Genomic DNA, 24,506 nt, shown 5'->3' on the forward strand with positions numbered 1-24,506 from the left:
AATCAAGTGTGTTTTCAACCAATTGGAGGAGGCTGCTTTTGGATGACAGTGAATGAGGTTATATGAGTAGGTCTGGATGGCCGGTCTGTGCTCACAACACCGACAGAAGCCAAGGATACCATTTGTTTTTGGTCAGGAAGTCGCCCGGTTGCCCATGTAAACTCAACAAGCTTGATTTGTTTGAAGAGTTAGTGCCAGTCTAAAACCTGATATTGAATACACTGAAGGGTGTGATGGGTTGACTTTTCTTTAAGCACCATATGGTAATTGTCACGTGTGTTATCGAGAGCAAGATCTGACGTCTTTTAAGGATGCATTGGCAAAGTTTTTGTGGAATTGATGAACTGTAGTGCGCACTTGGGTGTAGCAGGATTGATTGCAGATTTTTGCACTTCACATTTCACAATGTGCACACTCAGTCTGCCCACCACCTCTAAACCATGATGCATTTTAGTTTTGTGTTCTCTCCCTTTTTTTCCCTGCAACAAACTGTTTGTGCATGGAACAAACAATTCGGTCATCCAAAATTAGATTCTATTTCTGGGTCCGCACATATTCGAAGGCCTTTAGTACTGTACACTTGAAACAGATGTTCAGGCTCAAACAAGAGAGCAGGCCACACAAACATGTTTGCTGTGACAAGCCTCTGCCAAATGACAAATAGTGGGGAAATGAAGATGTATTATGTAACCTCTATGGGATGACTATAATGCTGACAATACACCGAAGAATGTGGAGGTTTTGGATATGGTTTGGATGAGCAACGTGTGCGGTTCTGGAAAGGCAGTTGTTAAATCTTAAAGGCACGATCTTCCGGCGTTTGAACGTGTTCCTCAAAGCTGGAAATTCCAGGAGAACAAATGGCAAAACATGAGCTCCACAGATGAATGAATGAACGCATCTACTTTATGAAGCAGCAGGAGGTTTGGAGAAACTAGTCCTAGTCCAATAGTGACCTGCCTCTCAGGCCGACAGTTATTACCGAGTCAAAGAAAAGAAAAGTGCTGCCTCAGGGCGTCCCTGCGGCCTAGCGGCTTAGATGCCCACATTATAATTGCAAAGTTTCCAGGTTGCAATGACTGGGGACATGTGTTGGATGTCATAACCCTCTCTCTCCCCATGTTTCCTATCTGCATCGACACTGTTGACACTGTCCAGCGCAGTGCCAAAGAGCTATTTTAAAGAAAAACACAGCATTGACCAAAAAAGTAGAACAAAGGTCGGCTTTAAAATCATCCCAAAATGCACGGAATAGGTCACGCGTGGTTAATAGTTACATTTTCTTTTTCAGATTGAATGGAAAACTTATAACTTAGGTTAGGACTTATTTCATTTTGTCTTCTCACTAGAACCGGTGGCAACGTGTCCACACCAGTACATGGTCTTAATCCTCCCTCAAAGACTTGACTTCTACTGTTCTGGTTATGTGAGTGAACACATGATATGGGATATCCCTGATTTTTGTTACGTACACAGTCTCCCACCAGGTGTGACGAAAAGTACAGCTGTCATCTGAGCACATTATAATGGGCAAAGACACACATGTTAGAGTATGTAGCTGCACTTTGTGTGTGTGTGTGTGTGTGCTGACTGGTACCTGATATGAGGCATGAATCTTTAAAACCATTAATGTCCAAACCAGATGGAGGAGACAGATACAGCCGAGCGCGATAAGTGTTTCTACCTGTGTGAGAGCTGCAGTCTGTGCCCTATAGCTAAATGTGTGAGTTAATGATCTGATGGAGTATCTGCAGCCTGCACATCACACACAGTCAGAGAGGGAGACACACACTCACCCTGTGCTGCACTGTGAGTGTGATTTCTGCAGCACATCAGACAGACGAGGCCTGGTCTTGCCCCGTACACTCAGCGCTGACACGCACATGCTTGTGCGATACGCACGGCCCGGGGGCTGATTACCTGACATACGTACATGACATCATCGACTGGTAATCAAATCCATGTGTCTCCTTCCCTCCTCTCTCTGTCTCCTGCTCTCTCTCTCTCTCTCCATGTATACTGTATCTCTGTCTCTTGCAGGAATTCTGTCTCTGTTTCAGTCCACCATGTCCCTCTTTCTGTTTTTTTTCTTTTATCCCCTGTCCCCCTCTCTTGTCTTTTTTCTCTCTCCTTCACAGTCTCTCTCTCTTTATCCACCACCTCTGTTTTTTTCTGTCTGTCTCTGGTTTCTGATCTCAGCCTGGGCCTCAGCATGGGCTCCGCTGTTAAAACGGAACGTGAGTTTGATTGCCAGGCTAAAACCTCGCGTGGACATTCGCTGGCCTTTTATGGCCAAAGTCAGGTTTTACAGTCATTCTCTGGCTGAGGCCTTTTGCCTGTTGTTGTGATTACATGTTGTGGAGTCCACATAGTTGAAATTTGCTTGTTAAAGGTGGACCTGACTCATCTGTGTTTGTGTTTTTACTCTGAAACTTCCATTCTCTCATTTTCTCTTCTGTGCCTTTATTTAGAATTAGTCTGTACCTGGTTAAACGTCTGTCTCTGTTGTATTTGTGAGTGTCTCTCAGCTGAAACATGAGGATGACAGTGAGGTGATGTGCCCTTGACCTTTCACCTTTCCCTGCTGTATCCCCAGGGAGTTTTGCAGCACTACAGACTCTGCTTCTCTCTTAAAGGAAGAAAAACAGTCTTATTGGCTTATTTTTATTCTCCAGATACTTCACTCACAGACATTTTTAGATTTTTCTTGCTTTAGATTTAATGCTGATGTCAACATTTTATATTCAGACTTCAGAAGATGATATGGATTAACTTTTCCCCTCAAACATTGTCAAACTTTTACAGATCAGTCGACTACAGTATCTTTATGAATATTTGAATAAGAAAAAATCCAAACATGTTCTTCTCTGTTGAGTCTGGGTGTCTGTTCCTGTCCCCATCACTCACTTCTACTGTTACACAAGGATTTCACATTTTCATATTTCCCCAAGACACACTCAGAGTTTGTTACTCTTTCACTTAAAAAGTAAAAAAAAAAAAATCTATGAGACCATTGATAACAGATACAAACGAGGTAATTACTTCCCCGGCATCTGGAGAAAGACGTGTAAAAAAAAAAAAGGAATTTGTTAAGGGATATGTTTGGATAGGGACAAACTAATATAAAAATTTCTGTAGACAGAATGAGTACAACCTTTGTCTCTTCAGGCTCCATGTGTTGAATAATTGAGACAAACCATTTTGCTATGGTAAAGGTACAACACGGCTCATTTTTCTTCGTTCTCCTCAGAATAATCTTTTTTTTTTTTTTCCTTTGCCAGCTGCATAACGAACCAAGCACGTCATCCCGCCATAGGGTGATATAAGATTGTGGGCGGGAATCAATCATGCAACTTCAGATTGAAGGGTTGGACCAGGCAGACAGGCTGTAATTTACACACTCACAACAGCTATTGTCTCACACTGGGAACGAGAAATAAAACAAGGTGTTCAGAAGTAGTGCGTTGGTGTGTGCGTATGTGCAGTTGACAAAGCAGGCGTGTGTCTGCTGCCCTCAATTGGTACAGCTGATAATCATTACCCCACCAGCCCTGTGGACTTTGATGTAAATGGCAAACACTTAAGGAGGATGTTGCGATCACTGTTTGCACAAATGTGGTGGATTTCAAAAGCCCAGAGGCCACGCGTCCACGTTCAACACAGCCAGAGCTTGGCACCAGCTGGCTTTACATAACGTAGCATGGGCTCCAGACACACAGGTCGTCAGATGTGCCGATGGACCGTTTCAGAAAACACAGCCAAGTCTATAGAGGAAAAGAAATTAGCTTCACGTACAACTAATGTACAGGAAATGTAATTCTGAGCAGGCTATGTATTAACATAACGAGGAAATGTTGTTGATTAATGTATCTGGGAAGTTCATTAACGCAGGGGGAGGTTAGAGAAGGAGCCTGGTCTGGTTTAATACACAAAAACCTTTTGTCACTACAACACAACTGAGAAAAACTATTTCTCACTATAAAAATGTCATTTCTAGGAGGCTCGCTTTACAAATAGAAATGAGCAACAACTGACATGAAGTGATGGTCTCTCAGACAGCTATCTCTCTCCTTCTGCTTCAGCTGCTGCTGCACAAACTGAATATTATTTAATTGTATAAATAATGCAAATTGGACTGTCAAAATATAATACGTCGAGTTGTGGCAGCTTTTGTATGGACTGACAATAGCTACACAACAGGACATGGATTCACTCAGGAAGAACAGAGGTGTAAACACACACACTCTGTAATCTGTCCAGCTGTCAGGTGAGCAGGGTGGATCTTCCTCCTGAGACACTTTGATGGTTTTACTGATGGATTAGTATTGATCTGGAGTCAGTGGAGGCATCTAATCAGATCAAGGAACCGATCTTTCTCAAATCATCAATCCTGAAACGTTTGCTGCCATTTTTTTCCCACCTGTGTGCCCACAGAGCTTTCTGTTGATCTGTTCCTTTGAGCTACAAGAGCTGCATTTTCACATCAGATGAGGCTCCAGCTTCTGTGCGGTTTTGCAAAGTTATTAATAAGTAGGATGAAGGTGGCACTTGACTAAGAGCTGAAACGCTGCCTAATCTCTTAATGTTTGCCTTCCCAGGGGCAACATCCACACCCCAGCCTCACCTCTGTCCTAATCAGCCCCTCAGCCGGCACCAAGACAAAGGCTGTATTTACGCACTTTAAGATAACTGCACTTCAAAGCCCTCAGTGCTGAGACGGTGTTTAAAGATGGAGCCTACGTATCTCAAATCCTGGTTCAGCCTGCAGAAATTACAGTGTGACCAGCAGCCAGTGGAGCACGGCTTTGAAGAAGTGCATGTAGCATCTCTCTGAGCTCACACAGATTTCAGTTTAACCTCCTACGCTTTCCGACACACATTTACAGAGCGTTTAGGACAAACAGACTGCTGTTAGACCTACAGAGACCATCAGTGCTGTGTATCCAACTCCTACTTAGATATCCAGCGCATTTACTCATACTCTGACTTATCTACAAACACTGTCCAGCATCTTTAAACACAGGAAATGTGTTTCCTAATCTGGTCATCCTTTCACAACTGCATTATTGGGAAAAAAAAAAACCAAAAGCATCTGCGAAATCCAGTCCACTGATAGGGGTGTCATCACTTTGCTATTTCAGCACTGGCCGGTTTAAGGGGACACATGCGAAGCTTGTGATGCATGAGGGTCAGGTTGAGTCAGAGGAGAGAGTCAATGAGCTGAGGAACAGGTTTACGTAACATCAAAATACACTTTTGGCATTTAACTGATAATCAGCATCGTGTGTGTGAATTTCCATCTATGTAGGTTGTTTAGCTGGTCGAGGCTTGTTCTTGTTGGCACAGGCTTTTCTTACGTCAGCAGCAGTGGATTTAGTTTTGTTAGTATATCCTGATCTCTCATTACAAAACCTTTACAGGCTTTTCCATCTTCATTATTTGGTAGCTTGGATAAGCGAGCCGTCCAGATTAGACTGTCATTTCAGGTTTCTTCAGAACTGGTTTAAAATGCAACTGGAGCCAAACCTTTTCATAGTGAACAACAAAATATATGTTTCCTTTCCCAACAAAGAACTGTGAGCAAAACGTGCAGTGTAACAGTAACAGTAACTCGTGTCTGGATGGAAACTTCCATCTTGAGAGAATGTGGCATAAAATCACAGTTTAGCCCAAATTACTGTCACTGTACAGTGCTGAGTATTCATGTTAGTGTAATCAGTGTGTGAAGGAATGTAGACTGTCACAGACACCGTGTTCCCACTATCAATTTTTTGCTAATTCATTGCATAACTTTCCTAGCTGGTGCTTAATGTATCCAGACTGCCTCTTTCTGCCTCTTTGTGTAATGTTTTGTTCCCCGATTCCTCAGTCTACCGTCCGAGTGCGTCTATTCTTTCCCTTTCTGTTTGTGTGTCTCTCGGTAGATGACACACCCCTTACAGAACTCACCAGATGTCCTCATTCGTCATTTATCTGAACCCTCTCATAACTTGTTGGCTCTGTTCAGTACCAGAGAAGAGCCGGAGCGAGATGACACATCATTTTTCAGAAGTAATGGCTCACATGTGAGGGGATTAGTGTGATTAGAAGAAATGACAGGTGATCCGTTACATTAGAAATATTATCACATAAAGACGTAGTGTAGTGTGGGCGAGTGACGGAGTAGGATATGATGTTTGTATGAGAAAAGAGGTTGTTTTTCATTCATTTCTGTTATTGTTGTTAAATGTGACCTTTCCAGTTCAGTGCTGTGACCTTCAGCAAGCACTGCCTGTTGAAACAACTTCCTTTACATGTTTTATTAGAGGAGTTGTTCCTCCCTTCCTCTCCTCCGTCTATCCCTGTCTTTCCCGTTCTTGTCTTTTCTTCTCTCTCTCTCTTCCTTTCTTTTGCTCCCCTTTCCCTCCTTATCTTCCTGCTCCTCTCTCACCGTTTCCATCACGACTGTCCAGCTGCTCCCTCACCCTGGATCCTCCCACTCTCGGCTCACCTCTTTGTGTTCGGGAGGAATGTAAATGATAGTGATTCGGGGATGTGGGGTGTGACGCTTGAATTTACTTTAGAGAGACAGAGCTGTGATGGACCGAGTCTGCGAGAGTGTGTGTGACTCCCCTCCCTGAGCGCTCAGAGGGGATGAGACCCCAGCTGGGCGGCGGTTGTAGGATCTTGGACACAAGCTCTCTCTATTGTCTGCTCACTTCCTGTTGGAGCGTTCATTATAACAATTATTTGGCAGCCGGCCTCAGATTGTCTCCAACTCTGAATTAAAGTGAGGAGAAGCAGACTGAGGTTCATACCACTTAACCGCCACGTCATCGCTTCAATTTCTCAAGGATTGTTCAGTGTCATCCCCACGTCTGTATCTGTGGTTGCAACATTTTTATCCCTTAAAGGACACGTTCCTCTTGGCAGTGCGTCATCCCTCTGTCTCCTGTGTGGTACTTTGTCAGTGCACAAAATGAAATGAAGGAATGCTGTTCATTTAATTTGATTTAGTTGCAAACAGCTGTACGGTTCAAATTAATTAACAATTTAAAGCCTATTCTGAGTTTGAAATGACAGAAAAGAAAACAAAGCTGCCGTTGGTGAGTGCAAGTTCATTACGCAGCATTCAAGTCATTTTGGAATCGCTATATTTATCGTCCACCAATACGTAATACCACGAAATGTGCAGGAGAGCCAGTAAAGACTGTAGTTAAAGGAAATGAAACGCTGATTTACAGTAATTGATCGATTCAACGAGCATAGAACATGTGAAAATCCAAAGTCGATGCTATAAAAGTGAGAGGTTTAGCATGGCAGATGGAGAAAATCGATCTCAGGATGTTTGTACTGAGGCCAGTGAAGCTCATGGCATCTTTTCCAAATGTTCCTCAGGTCAACTTTTTATCCTGATTTGCACACTTTTTTTTTAGCTGTTGTAACCGTGACTTTGTGCCACGCCAGTCCATAAAACTTGAAACCACTCAGGGAAGTGGAGAAAAAAAAGGCCAGTGAGGGATCTACCCGGGTGCAGGGTATGGGCCGTGTTTCCAAGTCTCTCAGCTGCATTAGGCTTCCAGCGGTAGAAGTAAATGCTTATAATGTTGATGAAGTGCACCGGAGGGATACCTGAGTGCATGTGGAGGGGCTGCCTGAAAGGCTTGGATCAGCAGCGTTATTAATGAAAGGACTCAATGTTGGACCTTAGCCGGCCTCTATTCTGGGTGATGTCACCGTCTGGATAGACACAACTAGTCTCACCTCAGTGACTGAACACAACAGATGGCTCACATCTGGAGGGAATCCAGAGAGGCATTTTAGCACTGAGGGTTATGAGGTTTAGCTTTGTCCACTGACTTCCAGTGATGATGAGGATTGATGGTGATTTTATTTTCTTTTAGTGCAATTAGCCCTGGCAGGGAGCCGAGGCTTGAGAGGTTTTACAAGATATTTTTTAAAAAAATGTAAAAACATCTGCTGGGTGGTAGCCTGAATCTTTACATACACTTCTGTCTCCTGTGTTTGGAAACATTGACAGTGAGTTTGACAGTTTCAGAAGCAATTTTCTTGCCTGTTTAACGTTTCCAACTTAATAAGAGCAAATGCAAACAACACACACACTGCACGCGCCCTATTTCCTATATTTGATCCTTCTTGGTTTTTTATTTATTCTGAAACATAGCTGTCCAATCCGATCAGGATGTTTTGCAAATGTTAAATGAGTTGTATTATTTTCCACGTCTTTATGCACCCATTTCTAAGGCTAAACGTTCATTCTGCAGCTCTGTGAGCAGCAGGATCTTAACTGGGACATGGATTTTTTTTTTTTTTGATTGATCCTGAAAACACATTTAATTGTACCCTTCTCAGCAAGAGAAAGGCTTCTATTTAAAATGTAATGTGAAAAGTGCATTTCCTCTGAAACAGCTTCAAAGCCTAACAGAGCAAAAGAATAGCTGGTAAATCAGATTTTTATGTTATTTTGGGTTGAGCATAAATCTGGCTGTAATATATGGCTTCTTGAAATGTGAGCTCATAATTTTCTTTGTTTGAAAAAAAAAAGAAAAAGAAAACGAGTGTGCCTTTGGAATGAGCTCATGCTATACTTACATTAAATTAGAGAGATCCAGGCATAGCATTTATTCTCTCTTGTGTTTGCTCTATGTCCAAACCACAGATACCGTGCCTCCTCCTTGGCATGCTCCAACTGTAACCATAAGAACCCTGCCGAAATTGTTGGATGCTTTCTAACAGATTATAGGTGATATGAGGGGAGAAGGTTCACTGATAATCTCTGCTTTGGCACAAAGATACTGTAAAAACAAAATCTGAGCGTCTCTCTGTGGGACTCAGATAAAGAACTTTGTATTTATCTAAGTAACTGCACCAGAGAAACCGGTGCAAATAAAGTATAAAACATTTAATGTCGCGCTCGGCTCCTTGCAGGAGCCTCATGTGGCTTTAGTATACAACCTTGTCTCCTTGCAGACATGGATATTTCCTCTTCCTTCCACTACACAGAGCCTTGAGAGGCTCCTGAAACTGGATAGACCCTTTAAACCGTTTTTCCACCCTTTAGTCATACCACCCACCCACCCGCCTGCCCCTCCCCACCTCTGTCACTGCCAGGAGGATTTGCTCAGTTTCAAGCCCAAAAAACATTTGTCCTAAGATATCAACCCCTGGACTTTGACAAAAGTCTGATTTCATCACTCTAATCTTTTATGGGGAAGTGCGCGGGCCATCCTAAATCCTGCTGCTGCCCCATCAAAACATTATCTCCCGGATGTCTTCATCCTTCACCGTTACAAGGGCATCAGCTGAGTGCCAGCAGTTTATGGCTCACCGGCTCTTCACCGGGTCAACGCGACATCAGGATAGGAGATTTTTGAGTAAAACTAAATTGACTGCATAATTTAATCTTGGAAAAATACAGTGTAATTGAGGTTTTGGTCTCTCATCAAAAAGACTGTTTGATTCTGGAAATGACTTCTAGGAAAAGTGCGGTTGAGAGCTTTGGGCGGAGGAAGGTGGATGTTGTTTGTTTTGCTGTTATGACACTGCAGCTCAGACAGTGGAACTCCACTACACATTTGGCGGCCCATGAATATAAATTATTCACCAAAAGGAGCCATTGGGCTTTTTGTACTGGAGTATTAATTAGCTTGGCACTGTTCTCGTCTCCTGCCATAAAAAGGCCGTATTGGGTTTTCTGTTAAGTCATGCATCTTATTGAGAGTTAAATTACATTTCTGCAGTGTTTTTGCAGAGACTTGGTGGGCTTGTAAAAGATTAAACTGTTCAACATTGCTTCCACATTCTTTTGTAAAAAAATATATTTCTCGGCACATTGCTTACCAATACATAATAATTAACTTTTATTAATTTCCTTGATATATGTATGAAAACAGTAATTGTTATTATGAGGAAAGGTGTGTCTGAAAAGATAATGTTTACTCTCACATCTCAACCCTTAGACTGAGCAGTGCCAACTTTTCCTCCAGTCTCATAAGCCTGCAGGAAAACGCTCTCATCAATCATCCGCAGCACCTTGCATCGGATGTGGGAGGAGGGAATTGAAAACCCGACCGTGGCTTCTATTTCTTGGTTTCATTAGAGTCTTGTCAAAGGCCAGGATGCACTGGGACGGGGTGGTCCCTCTGACAGCTCGCTATTGTTCACCGCCAAACAGTCAATCTCCAGAGTTTGGAGTTTTGGTTTCCATATCACAGCTTGACACCCCGACCACCTCAGTCTCAACACATCCTTCTTGAGACCCAAGCATTCAGCCTTGAGATTCATACTCTCCCTCAATAACCACAAACTCTTACACTTCTTACTTCCTCATACAGGGATCTGCCATGTAGGAAACCGAACATCTTAAAAATTCCTTTGCGATGATAAATGTTTGAGATTATAAGATTACTGAAAACAAGAAACTCCAACTCCCTCAGCCACAAAGGAAGAAGAGCTGCACTCACCAGAAATAAGCACGTTACCAAAAAACATGAGCTCTTGTTTTTCGGCCTGTGTCTGACAATGTTCGTCAAGGAAAAGTAAATTGAACCCTGTTCCTTATAAACATCTGTAATTAGCAGTTACCACCTCTGAATGAGTTGCTTCCTAACACCCTGAGAAAGTTACAAGAGCTATTTTCAATTTTACACAATTCTCATAAAAAAGCCAATGATGGCTGCAGACACAGGACGAAGGAGAAGGGAGATTTGTTTCAGAGATGACAAAAATATTTACCTGACAGTTCAGCTAAGACAGTTTCTTACACTTTTTTGGAATCTTTTCCCCAAAAATATAAGTATAAGTAGAGGGTTTCGCTTAGATTTGATTGTGTGGTTAAAAGTGAAAGCAACAACACCGGCATCAATCACTTCCACTGCTACCGCTTGACAGATGTGATTATTGGCTGCTTTGTTTACACAGCCGGGTGTCCTTCATCAAGACAGAGTGACACTGCTGAGATGTGAACTTCTCCCAGTGACAGGGAGGACTATCATACAAACATTTGCATTATGTAATGTGGTGGGGAAATAGAAGAAATAAAAGATAATAGAAATGACCAAATCGAGTCCCACAGGAGGAGTTGTGTTGCCTAAGGCCTGGCTAAACTGGCTCTTCCTCCCACGGGCTCAAACAGGATGTGAGATCATGAGAAGTGTTGACAGAAACATCCTCGGTAGACTCATCTCGCAGCTTTTTGGCAATTACTACATTTTTCATTAGAGTTTTTAACTTTGTTCAAACTCCTTCTGTTATCTAAAGTAATGAAGAAAGTTGGTATTTTGGTTTCTATGGGCTCCATTTTGCCTTTCACTGTGTCCTTTACCAATAACAGATACAGACTTAGCAATATTGGCAATTGATAAGTCTCTATAATGCAGTTGTGAACAGAGAAAGGCAGCTATAACTTCTCATTTAATGCACTTAGTTATTGAAACTTTATTTTTTTATCACTTTATTTATTTTTTTGTGTATCATAATTTGATATAAAAGTCACTTATTTATTTGAGTGTAATCATCACTGTACATCATTTTGCATGATTAAAGCTGTAATATTGGCTATGTTATCAATCATTCTTTAATTGTTCTTGCATTGGCGATGGAGCAGAGGAGAAGTTATAATTTTGAGTTGACATATTTACATTTACATTCTAATTAGTTAGTGCCTGTACATGTGAGATAGGGGCTGGTACAGAAACACTTCCATCATGTTGACCCACCACAGTGCAGCAGTGATCTTGTCTTTTTTTAAAAACAAAGCGGGGTGCAGAAGTCGCCTCACTGATTCACTTTCCCCTGTTTGCACAATACATCACGGGCACGTCCAGATAGCCCCATTCACTGCAACGAGACATTTGAGTTGGCAGATCCAGGCGGGCGCTTTCCTCTCCCCATATTTCACTCACTATCTCGACACAGACTTGGCCGGCAGCACAGGCACCGGCTCATTGTTCAGACGCCGCAGCTGCCAGCTACGAGAACGTAATGTGCGAGTTTCTCGCTGTCGCTTCCTTCCAGCCTGACAGGACGGGGAGCGAGGAATGGCTTCCCTTTGCCATGTTCTGCCAAGCTGTAACTCAAGAAGGTGTATGCTAGAACAAATGTCAGGGGAAGGTAAATCGGAGAGTGTAGCCCTCGCCGGCGGGTAAATGTATCCTCTACAATGTCAAGTTTGCATGTCATTCTTTAGATTTTCTCTGTTGCCTGATGCAATTTGAGTCTGGCCATCATTGGCTGTCTCCAGCACTGGCAGAGGCCAAGCACGGTTCACAGCAAGCGTAGAAATGTCATGCTAACTCTACATTAGCTGCATTTTTCCCGCTTGACCCCAGCCCTCCACCCTTGGTGCTATTTCCTTTCACAAATAGAAGATTAGCTCATACATCACTCCTGCAGATTCCCAGTCACTAGAATCATTTGTCAAGCTCTGTTCACTTGACCATTCAGTTGTTCCTGCTGCTTTTTCTTTAACCCTCCCTTCACAAATAAGCTGTCAGACTGCTTAAATAACACTTCTGCTCAGTTCATTTTACTGGGAAAACTATATTTCATATTCAGGTGTCATCTTGCCATCAGAAAGCACTATGTCACTCACTGCGGTTCATGTTTATACCATTAATAGGTTTTATTTTCTGGCAACTTGATTGAAATGCAACCTTTGCATGACGCCATTAAGTCTGTTAACCTTGTCTAAACCCATACTGTACATAAACCCTCAGCTATTCACTTTCAGGCTTTTACCTCCTTGAATGCACTGTTAAAATTTATCTCATGCACATGCTAATTAGACTTTTTTCATGATTTCTTGCAGAAATAGATAATTGATCCCCAAAATTAGAAAGTAACCTCGAGCACTTTTAAACAAAAAGGCAACTTTGTGTTTACAAAACCACTTATAGGACTGAAATGAACAAAATCTTTGTGTTTCATAAGCAAAACAGACTCACACTCTCGAAGAAGTTTCATGTTAAAATCCACCTGGACAACAGAAATAGCTTATGACGTGTAATTTCTATTTAGGGTTGTTTCTGCTCCTTTTATAACAAGTCTAAAAAAGGTTGGAAAGTACAAGAGCGAGTCTTACGTCCTCGTGGTCGGTGAGGTCTAATCGCTGCATTCTGTCAGGGAGATGTAATCACATTACGCCATGCAATGACGACTCTCTGGGCCTAATTACCACCCTGTTTGCAGATGTAGTGGAACAATATTTTGACACTCTCGCACTTTAAGGTAAGAGTGTGCACATAAAAATAGGCTTTCATGTGAGGTGTGTCTGTTTTTTGTTACTGGTGTCTGTCTCCTGACACCGCAGATGAACCGCTGCACATCTGCAGCACAGAGCTGGTCGGAGCTTTTTGAGTAAACTGTGCATCTCTAAGTGTTGATGCATCTTGTGTCTTCAAAGATCACCTCATGAGGTAAAAGAAATCCAAACATGCAGTCGGTTCATCAGGGAAAACAACCAGCATTTGCTTTGTTTGCACACCAGGGCGCAAACTAGGACAAAATAAGCCACTTAACAGCTCATTTGTTGTAGTTATATCAGAAGGAACTGACGTCAGTCCACAACCACCGCTTGTCTTGCCTTTTTCTTTCAAACCTACAGTATGAGCTCATTTGTTCCACTTGTTTTTAGAGAATAATTGAGCAGTATTAACTCCTCTGATAATGCAAATTTAGTGTATTTACACTGGGCAGTGCTGACAACATGAAAGTCCCATCATTTTTCTCCACATAAATTCAGACAAAACAGGAAAATGCAGGGGCTGTTTTACTTTATCTCAGATGCAAGATTTATTATCAGCATAAGATTTTTCACTCATAAAATTGATCTTAGACTGAGCAAAACATTATTATCCAAATAAATCACTCTTCAGAAGAAGTCAGTGTACTGCAGTTTATAGATAACGTTGTGCAACTCCACAGCTTTTAAGGTTAAGTCAAAGCAAAGGAGGGTACGTTCCCTTGTCTTAATACCATCAACCTTGTTACAGTAGTTTCAGACAAATGAGCCTGAGGTCGAGGAGACTGTGGAGCAATCTGTTTGCTATCTGGCCAAAACAGAACAGGGAGTGTTGGCTGACCAGCCCAAATTAGGTCAGTAGCTGCTCACTTTTTCCTACGATGTGGGAGTGATAGTGACCAGCATCTAGATACACAACCAAGGTGGTGTGTGATGCAGGAGATCATACAGGGAGGTTTGGACTCACCTCCTTCTAGTTTATCTTCTATGGCATCATCTGCTTGTCTCTGGTTATAATATATTTTTGAATGAGACTTGATTCAGTGATAGAAACTACATTATTGTTGTATTGCAGTGAGTTCTCAGTCTTTATTGGCACTTGTACTGTTCTTCTCTGTCTGGATTTAATCCGACATGTAGTCACTATTTGAGTGGCGATTTGTCGACGAGGGTGGAAGACATCCCATAAAGTTTTACCAAGCAAAGTGCTGAGAACTCTCAAGCTTAAACCCATTTGCTCTTGATTTTCGAGGAAATGAAGCCCAGCGATGTGGTGACGTGCGCGGAGACGGGGCAGAATGTGTTTTGAAAGACTGTAAAGAGGTGGCTGCATGTCATATGTGTGTTTAGAGGGTGTCGCTGAATGTGTCGTATTTGTGTGATTCCTGACCTCAACATGGGAGCTCGCTAGCGCCGCTTCAAAGAGTACAACAGCAAATATTTGAATCACGTCATATACTGTCCAGTAGTCATTTTGAGGAATAGCTTTCCCTCCCATAAAAGGAAATGTTTGACACACGGCTTAAAAAAAATCACACACACTCTACAGATGTGTACTTGCCAGTACCAGCCTATCATAAACAAGATATCATGGGTTTTTTTTCCAGAATATCTCAACTCATATCTCATCCTCTCATTTATCACATCAAAAAGCTCCATCTGGCTTTAAGCAGGAATGTGTAATATGCAGGAAGCTGTTTGGGATGAGTACAGGTGTCCTCAGAGGCAGGAAAGACGTAACGGCCTTCGCTAAGAGCTCAGCGATCACACGTCAGCTTCGGTTGATGAATGAGGCAGCTCTCAGTCTCCTCAGCAACAGTTTTACTGTAGGAGCACTGATAATATCTTAATAAGGAAAAGGTGTAGACAGATCCTGCTCATGCACGCAGTGGAATATGTGAACATACAGCGCAACAGCTGCTCGACAACTTCCTAAAACATGCTGTCATTTGTACAAAAACACTGCAAAGTTCACAACCTGCCTCTCAGGTGAACTTGCAGAGGCAGGAACGTGATCATTAATAACCGAAAAATCCCAGATCGTAAAAAAAAAAAAAGTCGAACCGCCGTGTTCCTTTTTCAAAGAACAGGGCAGGTCTGGATAATAAGCATCTCGGCGATGATGAGGGCATCACTGAAGAATGTTCCCGATCAGATCCACATGAGTGATGTCACCACCGCTGCAGTTAAGTCAACCAGATGGCATGAATGTATGCCGTGCATCCTGCAAATCATTAAGATCAGGGTCACACAGTGTCACGTTTGCAGCTACTGTGTTGTTTTTTTTCTGTATGAAACGGCTCAGACTCGGAGATCGTCACGCACAGTGCACGGAAAATACATCAACACACTTTTACACGCGCAGTTTTTTGCATATCGTGTCGTGCTGTTTTCCACTCGTGCAGCTTTGTTTCCAAAGCTTCCTCATAAAGGCCCGGGATCCATTGTGACTAACACAATACAGAAAATTACAGTTTCAGGATTCTCATGGGAAAGTACACACATCTACAGTAAATAATGTGTGTTGAAATGTTGCTGCAATTAAAGGACATAAACACTTGACATCTGATTCCAGTGATGCACACATGTTCTGCCTAAGAATAAAAACCAGAGAAAAAAATATGCATTATCAGGTGGAAGCTCTGGTTTATGTTGTTGTCTTGTTAATGTCCCTTTAATAAGCCAAAGTAGAGTATTGGAAACAAAGTGTAAGTGTTTTAGTTTAAGTTTCAAATTCATTCACACCTCTTCTAATGCCTTTTTTCTGTTTGTGCTTTGGCTGCAGTGTTTGTGATGAGTAGCAGCCAAATCCAACTCTGGCTCCAGGTTCATACACTTGATGGCCCACGAAAAGAAACATTAGAATATTAAAAACATAATGAAAAACCCAGCTAAACAGCAGAAAGTGAGAATTTCATCCAACAAAAACCTGGACTCGCTAACACTCGACGCTCTGCCTTTCTTCTGCCTTCGGTATAAAATGATCCCAGACCAGCTGGCTTGGTAAACATGACATTACATCATAAAAGTCGTCGGCATTCAGGGCTTGTGTTTCAGTCATATGTGAGGTCGTCTGGTGTAAAGATGGTATATAGATAGATGGATACTGTATTTCCATACTGCGTTCAGATGTATTCTTACAGTTTGCTCCAAACACGAGCCAGGATTTAAGTTTTTTTACGCGATGCATGAAACCAAAGGATACACACGGCTATAAAATTCGCTCCCTGCCCTTCAGTTCCTTACAAAAGAACAAAGGCGAGCAAAAAGGCCTGCTGTGGCGAAGCTGTTAGCTCTGTGTGTGTGTGTATCTGTGAGCTGAAGTCATGTTTAAAGTAACATCTGTTGATGGTTAGGATGCCGCGCTCGCTCTCACACCCCTGCTGCTCCTGCAGTACCCGACGCGCGATGAGGTCATCACTCACGGACGGGCCGCTTGATCGACGATTAATCAGAGGGGAACCAGGTTCATCCCCCCCAGCCCCCAGCCCCCCCCCCGGCCCAGATTTACATGCTTTTTAGGACTTCCAGGGAGGAGGTCAGTCAGCAGTCAGAGGCTTCCTGCTATGAAAAAAGATCAAAATAATAAAAGGCAGCAGGAGATCGGGAGTTTGTAAAAGTGTAGTGTGCGCGTTTAGAGCATGACAGAAGGGAATAAAGATTCAGTCCATTCCCAAACTCTGCTGCACGTTATGGGATGCGATCACAACTCCACGGCCCAGTAAACGGAAATGATTACATGCAGCTAAAATGCATCACACAACAATGGATTGGACGTGGTGCCTCTCTGACTGTACATGTACATGTCAAGCCCTCTGTTTCAAGTGATAAGTAGCTTTTTTGCTTGTAGAAGTCGAAGCTTTGTAAGGGTTTTCCATTTTTCTATCCCTCTGTAATAATGTTTTGGAAACAGTGCAGAGCAGAACAGAAGCTGCTGAGCAAACTCTGGGTTTTGCGCTTGGGCGACGGACTAAAATGTCATTTACTCAAGATCCCCAGGGATTCACTGTTTCCCTGTGCTCGATGACATGTCTACCTCAACATCTTCAGAGGCTCAGCGGACTGTTATATGGCAGAAATATATCTTCCTGTGATCAGCACGGGATGTTGTAACAGCACAGAGTACATCCTCACTTTTTATTGACTTGCCAGAGAGTTTTAGTTTATTTGATTTCAACGTGAGTCCAGTTCAGTTCCAGTGTCAGAGACATCGCTGGCAGCACGGCTCTGTCCAAAGCCTTCCAGACAGCGCCTCTAAATAAAAATCTAAATAATTAACACCTTATATTGGACACTGTGTGTTAAGTGTTAAAACTTAACACAGACTAGGTGTTATTTTTGGCCGGGGCACGCTGAGTTCCTGAAGTGTCAGCTGGTTTCTGACAAGAAAACAGCAGGAAGCCTGTGACCCAGCCAAGAAACAGTCCCACACATAATCCCTAAACCAATCAGCTGGCCTGACATTCAGGTCTGTGCAGCACATTGTTGTTGACAGAGGTATAACAAATATCCAGGATAAGCAACTATTGTTCAGTTTCAGATAAGTTTATAAAGCAAAAAGAGCTGAGCCCTCATCCACAGCACAGCAGGGCCATATTATATAGTATAGCTCATAATTATCCATGTGGCGTCACTGAAAAATATAATGTCTCATGTGAGGATTGTCTGGACAAACAGCTCAGGCAGGGAATGAGGTAAGAGGACACCTCCGAACACACACATTTACCTAATAACTTCACACACGCAGAGCACTCAGCTACATAAACAAGACAGATGACAACAGCAGATGTCGAACACCGCCCCACACACATTTTTTACTCGCTTCTACGTACACGCACTCGCCCTGAAGTCCAGTGGCGAACCCAAGACTGAAAAAATACACCCTCATCAACTATTTCCATGGTAATCTGGCATCTCGTTGAACATGCAGTGTGATTGATGCTTCTCAGAGCCATTGGGTTAGTTTTTCTTTTTTGCCGTCTTTTCTTTTTTTTTTTTGGTTCTCTTCACTCGTATAAATCTTTTGCCTTTTCTCACGCGGTAATTAGCTCGACCCTGGACTCGGGCCTATTTTTCATGGCAGCCTGTTCTTCCTGACATGCTCGGTGACAAAGCGCAGACCGTCGTCACTCGGCCGTCTGCTCCAACTCAAACACTCTGCTGCGGCTGAAGTGCCATGATGTGATTGTCCCAAATAGGTCAGGGGGCCGACCTCCAGCTGTGTTTCCTTTGTGGAGTTAATTGCTGATTGTGCATGTATCTGTGTGTGAGGCTTAGTGCACATACCCTGTGTGTGTTTGATATGTGATATTGCTGAGGAAGCAGTAAACAGTGCTGCCCAGTGACTGCTCTCTATGTGACATTTATAGAAGAAATCAGTGGGACGTGTTTCCTCTCTGTCTTGGCTGGCAAAGTCAAACAGCACTTCTAAATAATTCAACCCAGGTTCATCTCGCATTACAACATTTTATGGATCATGGTTTCACCATCCGGGGCGTTAAGACTCCTGCGACATGCCCGTACAGTAATCCAAAATGGTTGTAATGTCTCGTAATCCGGCACATTTGCAGTATAATGCCTCATAACGCGACACAGATGGAATTACTGTTGTGATGAAGCTGTTTGCAATTTGCTGCACAAAGAGACACAGCACGCATTAGTCTGTTTTCAGGGGTCCTAAATGTATCAAGCATGGTTGTATTTCATATTTTCATACAGCAGTTCCAGCTTCTACAGCCCAATGCTTTACAATGGTGGTTTAGGACAGAGAAATAGAAAAAAGTGCCAGCAAAAGTCAAAATTCAAGCAACCCTAATATATTTTATATGGACTAGGACAGTTTAGAGAATCATCACATCATAGAGCATTATGAAACACCTGATCTTCAAGTGTCCTTCATAATGAGCTGCTTCCTCTGACCTTCACTGCCACTGCTATGCTATGTGATAGTTTTCCAGGGATATGGTTTTGCTCTCTGCTTCGCAAATATCCGCTGTGCTACCATAAAGCCCAGCTGTAAATGTAAAGCATATTTGTGTATTTAAGCTCAGACCTAAATTATCTGTCGATGAAAAGAAGCCTTGCCTCCCACTCTGTGTCGCTGGATCATCTCCAGTAAAAACTCTCGCTCTCGCTCCAGGTTTGTGCAGAGCTGTTCAATAAAAGGTGATAATAAAAGTAAAGGACCCACTCGTGGTCATGGGAAAAACAATAATGGAATTCTTAAGGGTGGATTTTCCCTTGTAATCCCGATGACCACTTTGATTTCACGCTAATATTACAGACATGTAGGAGCTGGCAGCACTGAGTGGCAGAGTTGGACGGCTGTTTAAGTAGCTGACAAACTGCTCTCGAGCAAGGCACTCGAGTCTCTGTGTTACTCAGAGGCCGCTGTCCTCATCCTCTAGCACAAGGTCGTGGGAAAAGAGAAAAATCCGATGGCTCTACTTCCACTCTGGTTTGCTGACACGGCTCAAGAGGCCCTCTAACTCTGAAGAACATGCTGACATTGACTCGTAAAGACGCTCCCACCGCAGGGACACTGAGGCAATTAGAGATGACAGATCAGGCTAAAATAAGAACGCTGCATCAGCTGTCATTTTCAGGCTCAGTTTGATACTGCATTTAGCGGCTGAATTCATGTGTGGACTTTGAAGCGTGCGGTGGTGTTGTCACTTGAATGTCACTTTATGTAGTTGTGCTTTTACTGTTGGATCTTAATGCAGCGCGCGCTGGTACACGTCACTGTGGTCGGACTGTTGTCGTTCTGCTACTTTAAGTCCAATACAAAAGTTCAATCCAGGAGGAAAATACAGCTCTGAAAAACAGGATTCAAACAGCCTAATCTGCATTGACACCCTCGTTTCCAGAGCTCATTGAGTCTGTCTTATAAACAACAGGAGGTTGGCACATATAATTTGCTTTAATTTAACAGAAGGGCCTGAAAAAATTACCATTTAAATGAAATATTAGAGTCTAGAAAGCGTCAGTTCTCCCCTGCAACCAAAATGAGATTTTCCATAATTGCTCTCAATCATATGTCACAGAATCTCCCCAAGGAAACCAGCAGAGATGCATTTACACACCGCAGGGCTGAAGCAAGCTGAAGCTTATTATGTTTTTGTTTTTTTCTTATATTAGAATTAGAAGAGCGGCGGTTTTCCTCAGTGACCATAATGTGTCCACACCACCGACTGACCTCTCGCGCTCCTGCTCCAGCAGGTTGGTGAACTCGTCGCTCTTCTTCATGAAGTCTCCGTGGTTCCTCTTCTCGTCCTGCAGCTTGAACAGAGCCTGTTTGTGCGACTGCTCCACCATCAGCAGCTGCTCCAGCATCCGTCTGTACGTCTCCCTCTGCTTCTCCACCAGCTTGTCCAGCTGTGGAGGGAAGATGAAGAGAAACCTCTGTCACATCTTTAGTCATTTACACACATGGAGGGGGATTTTTAGATCAAATAGTTGCTAAATAGTAGCTGTTGTGACCTCCACCATGGGCTTCTCATAGATGTCCTCCTCAAGCTCTTCAGATTTGCCCTGGATGGCGTCTCTCTGCAGAGCCTGGAGAACCTTCTGTGGCGTGACAAAACCATATTTGGCCTCCAGCAGCGCCAGGTCGATCTTCTCTGCCTTCAGCACCGTGATCACCTCATCTCTGGCCTGTAATTGGACAGGAAGGTGGATTCAGTTAGATTTGACTTTCTGAAATGTAAAATGTATGTTTGAAAAATAGATCCAGGTGGCAGCAAGTCATTCTCTCCATCAGTCTTTTTTTACATAGATCAAAATCAGCCTGAGGAAGGTGCAATTTTTTGTCTTTGTTCTTTTCTTTTTCACTATTTAACTCCCAAGGAAATACATCTGCAGTTACTAGTTCTTTGTATGAACTGTCTGTGGGAGAAAAGGAGCACATAAAGATGATTACACATTGATGCGAGGCTGATCTTTTGTATATTTACAGTCACCAATTATATAAAACGTAGTGAGTCATCTCTCCAAACTAAATCCATGTGATATGAATGTTAAAGTGACTAAATCAATTTCAGAAAAGACAAAGGGATGGAAAACAGTGTCTTAGATGATGGGATGTTTGTCAGAGAGACCTTTCTAAACTTAATTTCTCTTTTGTAGTTTGGTAAATTGTCCTACAATAAACCTTGTACTGAGTCAGGCGCCTGTGACTTGAGCAGCGAGGCCTTGTTGATATCATACAAGAGCTCTGCCAGGGGATTCCTGGATCCAGAATCACAGGAAGTCTCCTCAGCTGTTAGCTGTCCATTAACACCAGGTTTTAGTCCATCTTGAGTGCCCACTGAGTCACCGTGTCTGACTCTATGTCCGACTGGGGTCGGTGCCATGTCTGCAGGCCTGTCTGCTGCTCCGCTGGCTAAATGTTCCCAGGGCTAAGTCCAAGTTTGCTCACGCCTCTGAAAACCCCTACAGTTCGATTACCTGCAGCTCTCCCTCCAGCAAGCTCAGCAGAAAGACGAGGTCATCCCGGGAAAGGTCCCTGCCCTTCTCCCTCCGGCCGGCCTTGGTGGCCCCGCTGGCGCCGCTGCTCCCTGCAGCGCTGCTGCTGCTGCTGCTGCCGCTGCTGCTGTTCTTGGTGCTCTTGTTATTCCTCTGAATGGTGCCGGTGTCGTCCGGCGGCTCACGGTGTCGGCTGCGGCGCTCTGCCCTTCCTGACGGCTCCTCTCGCTCCGCTGACCGCTTGCGTGTGTCGGCAGGTTGCTGCTGCTGCACTGCCTTGGTTACGTCCTCCAGACTGTTGCTGCGGGATCGCATGATCTACCTGTTGAGAGAAAGGAAGATGAAAGGATGAGGATGTCTTTTTTTTGTCCTGCATGCATATTTTTTGTTTATCTTTGCATTAAATCACAAAAAACCAAATTTAGATCCTTGACTTTCACTTTGAAGGACTTTAACAAAACAAAATGCTTTTAAAAAGTCAGATGCAATCAATCTGTGATGTTCGGTTAGTTCCAACGCTGAAGAAATGTTTTATTTTCCATCGTGTGGCCACAAGATTTATCCATTACTCTGCATGGATGCCACTTTCACTCATTAATATTCGACATATTTCAGACAGCCTTTGAACAACATCAGCCAGTGCCAGAGAAAAAAGAAACTCTCCACCAAACAGGACCTATTTTTAAGTTTGGACTTTCTCGTCATCGTCCTTGACCGTGATCGTGTCCATACATGATTTCTGTATATTGCACGTCAGGCGATACAGATATAACCTGTTCTGTCATCATACTGTAAGTAGGCCGTAAACTAGACCTGCATCCCACATCCAGCTCCACATTTGTCATCTACGCAGCTCAGCGGCATGTCGTCATCACCTTCCATATTATTATTAGTCACTCAGCGGAATAGAGTCATCATCACCACGTCGTCCCACGGTTATGCCACAAATTCTTTGACGGTGCGAGAACTTTCTTGGACCTTCAGTCCTGTCGCAACGCATTACCCGAAGCTGCAGACCGTCATTCATGGCTGATTAATTCCCCCACAGCGTGACTCTGTTTTGTTTTTTTCTTCTTCTTAAAAAAGGCAGCCAGGTCAGTCTGCCAGAGGATTTAGGCGCTGCAGCTCTGTGGTCGTCTTGTGTACCTACTTTGTCTATTTTACAGATGTTGATAGGTGGTCTGATGTGTTTGGGCTTGGAGAGTGGTTGGAAAAAGGGGTAACAGATGACTTAGTGAGCCATGAATAAAAGCATCATGGTTACGTACCAATGTCTGTTTGGAGTATACAGTGTGTCTTTGTAACATCTGGTCTATGAATGGGCCATTCACTAACTCACTGTCAACGATTAATCAATTGATGATAAATTGATGAATGTCGTAAGTTGCAAAACTCACAGACAGAAAAGAACCTGTGCGCTCCTGTGCCAAGTCATTTATTATTTATTCAGCATTATGTTCAGCTAAAGTAAATATATCCAAAACGGCGAAGCAGAGCTAAAACAAAAGCGTGCTGGGACTCATTTCTCAGCGTTTGATGTAAGAGAGAATAATCTGCCCAAAGGCATTACATCATCATCCATCCAGCTCCACTCACATCAAAACGCTCACAACTAATTGAGCTGGAGAGTTGCTGTTCCAGCTAAAAACTGTGTTTCGCAACAACTTCTATTTGGTCGTTGTAACTGAGCAACACAAAAAAATGATGTCAATTGCAAAAGTCTATTCCTGATTAAAATGATGAAATTTCTGGGAGCTCAGAAGAGGATGATCGTGTGAACCGTCATCTGCTCTTGTGCTTTAAGAGATATATCTACAGAGAATAAATCTCAAAGGATAAATTACCTTAAAAACTGAAACAACCGATAAACTTTTGATCCTTAAATATTTCTCTATGCCACGAAATCTATCTATACAGTATCTTGTATTTTTTACTTTACCCTATTGACAGTTATTAAGAAAATTAAGATTTTACATCCCGAATAAAATACAATAAACCAAGGAGTTTAAATCGATGAAGCAACCCAACAATATACAATGTGGTTCAAATTTATCAAAATTCAGCTTATGTTTATGCATCAGTTAAAATCAATGAAACTGTAACTGTGGGATGTTTTCCCTGAGTGCTGAAATGAAAACTTTTCATATTTCACTGGTAAAACAAGGAAAACAAGGTTAGAACTGTAAACTAATATTTGCCACTGAGACATAAAATGAAAATCACACCACGCCGACTGGATTTGCCCGAGACTGAGGCCTAATTGGAGCTTAGAAACAATGTGTTCGACACCCCTCCAGTGTGTGTCCAGCCTCTGTGTGAGGCCCTCTGACAGTTTATGAGTAAGAAAGATGGCTGGGTGATTGCATTGTGCACACTCTAGGCAAGGCGCCACATGATTCAGGGCTGAGGTAATTCCCTGCAGTCTAAGACAGACTCCACATCGACTTACTCACAGATCTGGGCTACAGGCGATAGACACAACCGCTCAAAATGTGTACGTGTAAGTGTGTGTGTGTGTGTGTGTGTGTGTTGGTGCAAAAGTAGCTTATGTGCATGTCTTTCTGCACAGTACGTGAAGGAAACATTACAGTTTGTGTTTAATCTTACCCAGAGACTCATCAGTGCCTTTCTAATGACGAGCTGATTATAGATACACAATCGACTCTGATTACACTCAGCTAATGCACAACTACAGACTTGTTGAATTTACAAACCCATGATGCAACAGGCACACAGATGTCCACTCTAACACACACATGCTTTAAGAGGTTGAGAATACAGATTTAAGCCGAGATTGCGC

General features: G+C 42.9%; 2 protein-coding genes across 2 annotated transcripts in view; one reads left to right on the forward strand and one right to left on the reverse strand.

The window, feature by feature from the left end:
• ect2l (epithelial cell transforming 2 like) overlaps positions 1–24,506 on the forward strand; it is an 89,381-nt gene that overhangs the window by 24,371 nt on the left and 40,504 nt on the right. The gene's annotated exons all lie outside the window — the stretch shown is intronic.
• The window catches only part of filip1l (filamin A interacting protein 1-like), a 58,517-nt gene that overhangs the window by 16,221 nt on the left and 17,790 nt on the right, over positions 1–24,506 (reverse strand). The window contains exons 2-4 of the mRNA XM_085800883.1: positions 21,689–22,028; positions 20,723–20,896; positions 20,439–20,617 (exon numbers count right to left, since the gene is read on the reverse strand). Coding sequence (XP_085657009.1) covers positions 20,439–20,617; positions 20,723–20,896; positions 21,689–22,021 — 686 coding nt within the window. The 5' untranslated portion in view covers positions 22,022–22,028. The remainder of the gene's footprint in view (positions 1–20,438; positions 20,618–20,722; positions 20,897–21,688; positions 22,029–24,506) is intronic.

This window comes from Trachurus japonicus, chromosome 2, assembly GCF_045865225.1.
Source record: "Trachurus japonicus isolate A0001 chromosome 2, Traja_1.0".
Classification (NCBI taxonomy): domain Eukaryota; kingdom Metazoa; phylum Chordata; class Actinopteri; order Carangiformes; family Carangidae; genus Trachurus; species Trachurus japonicus.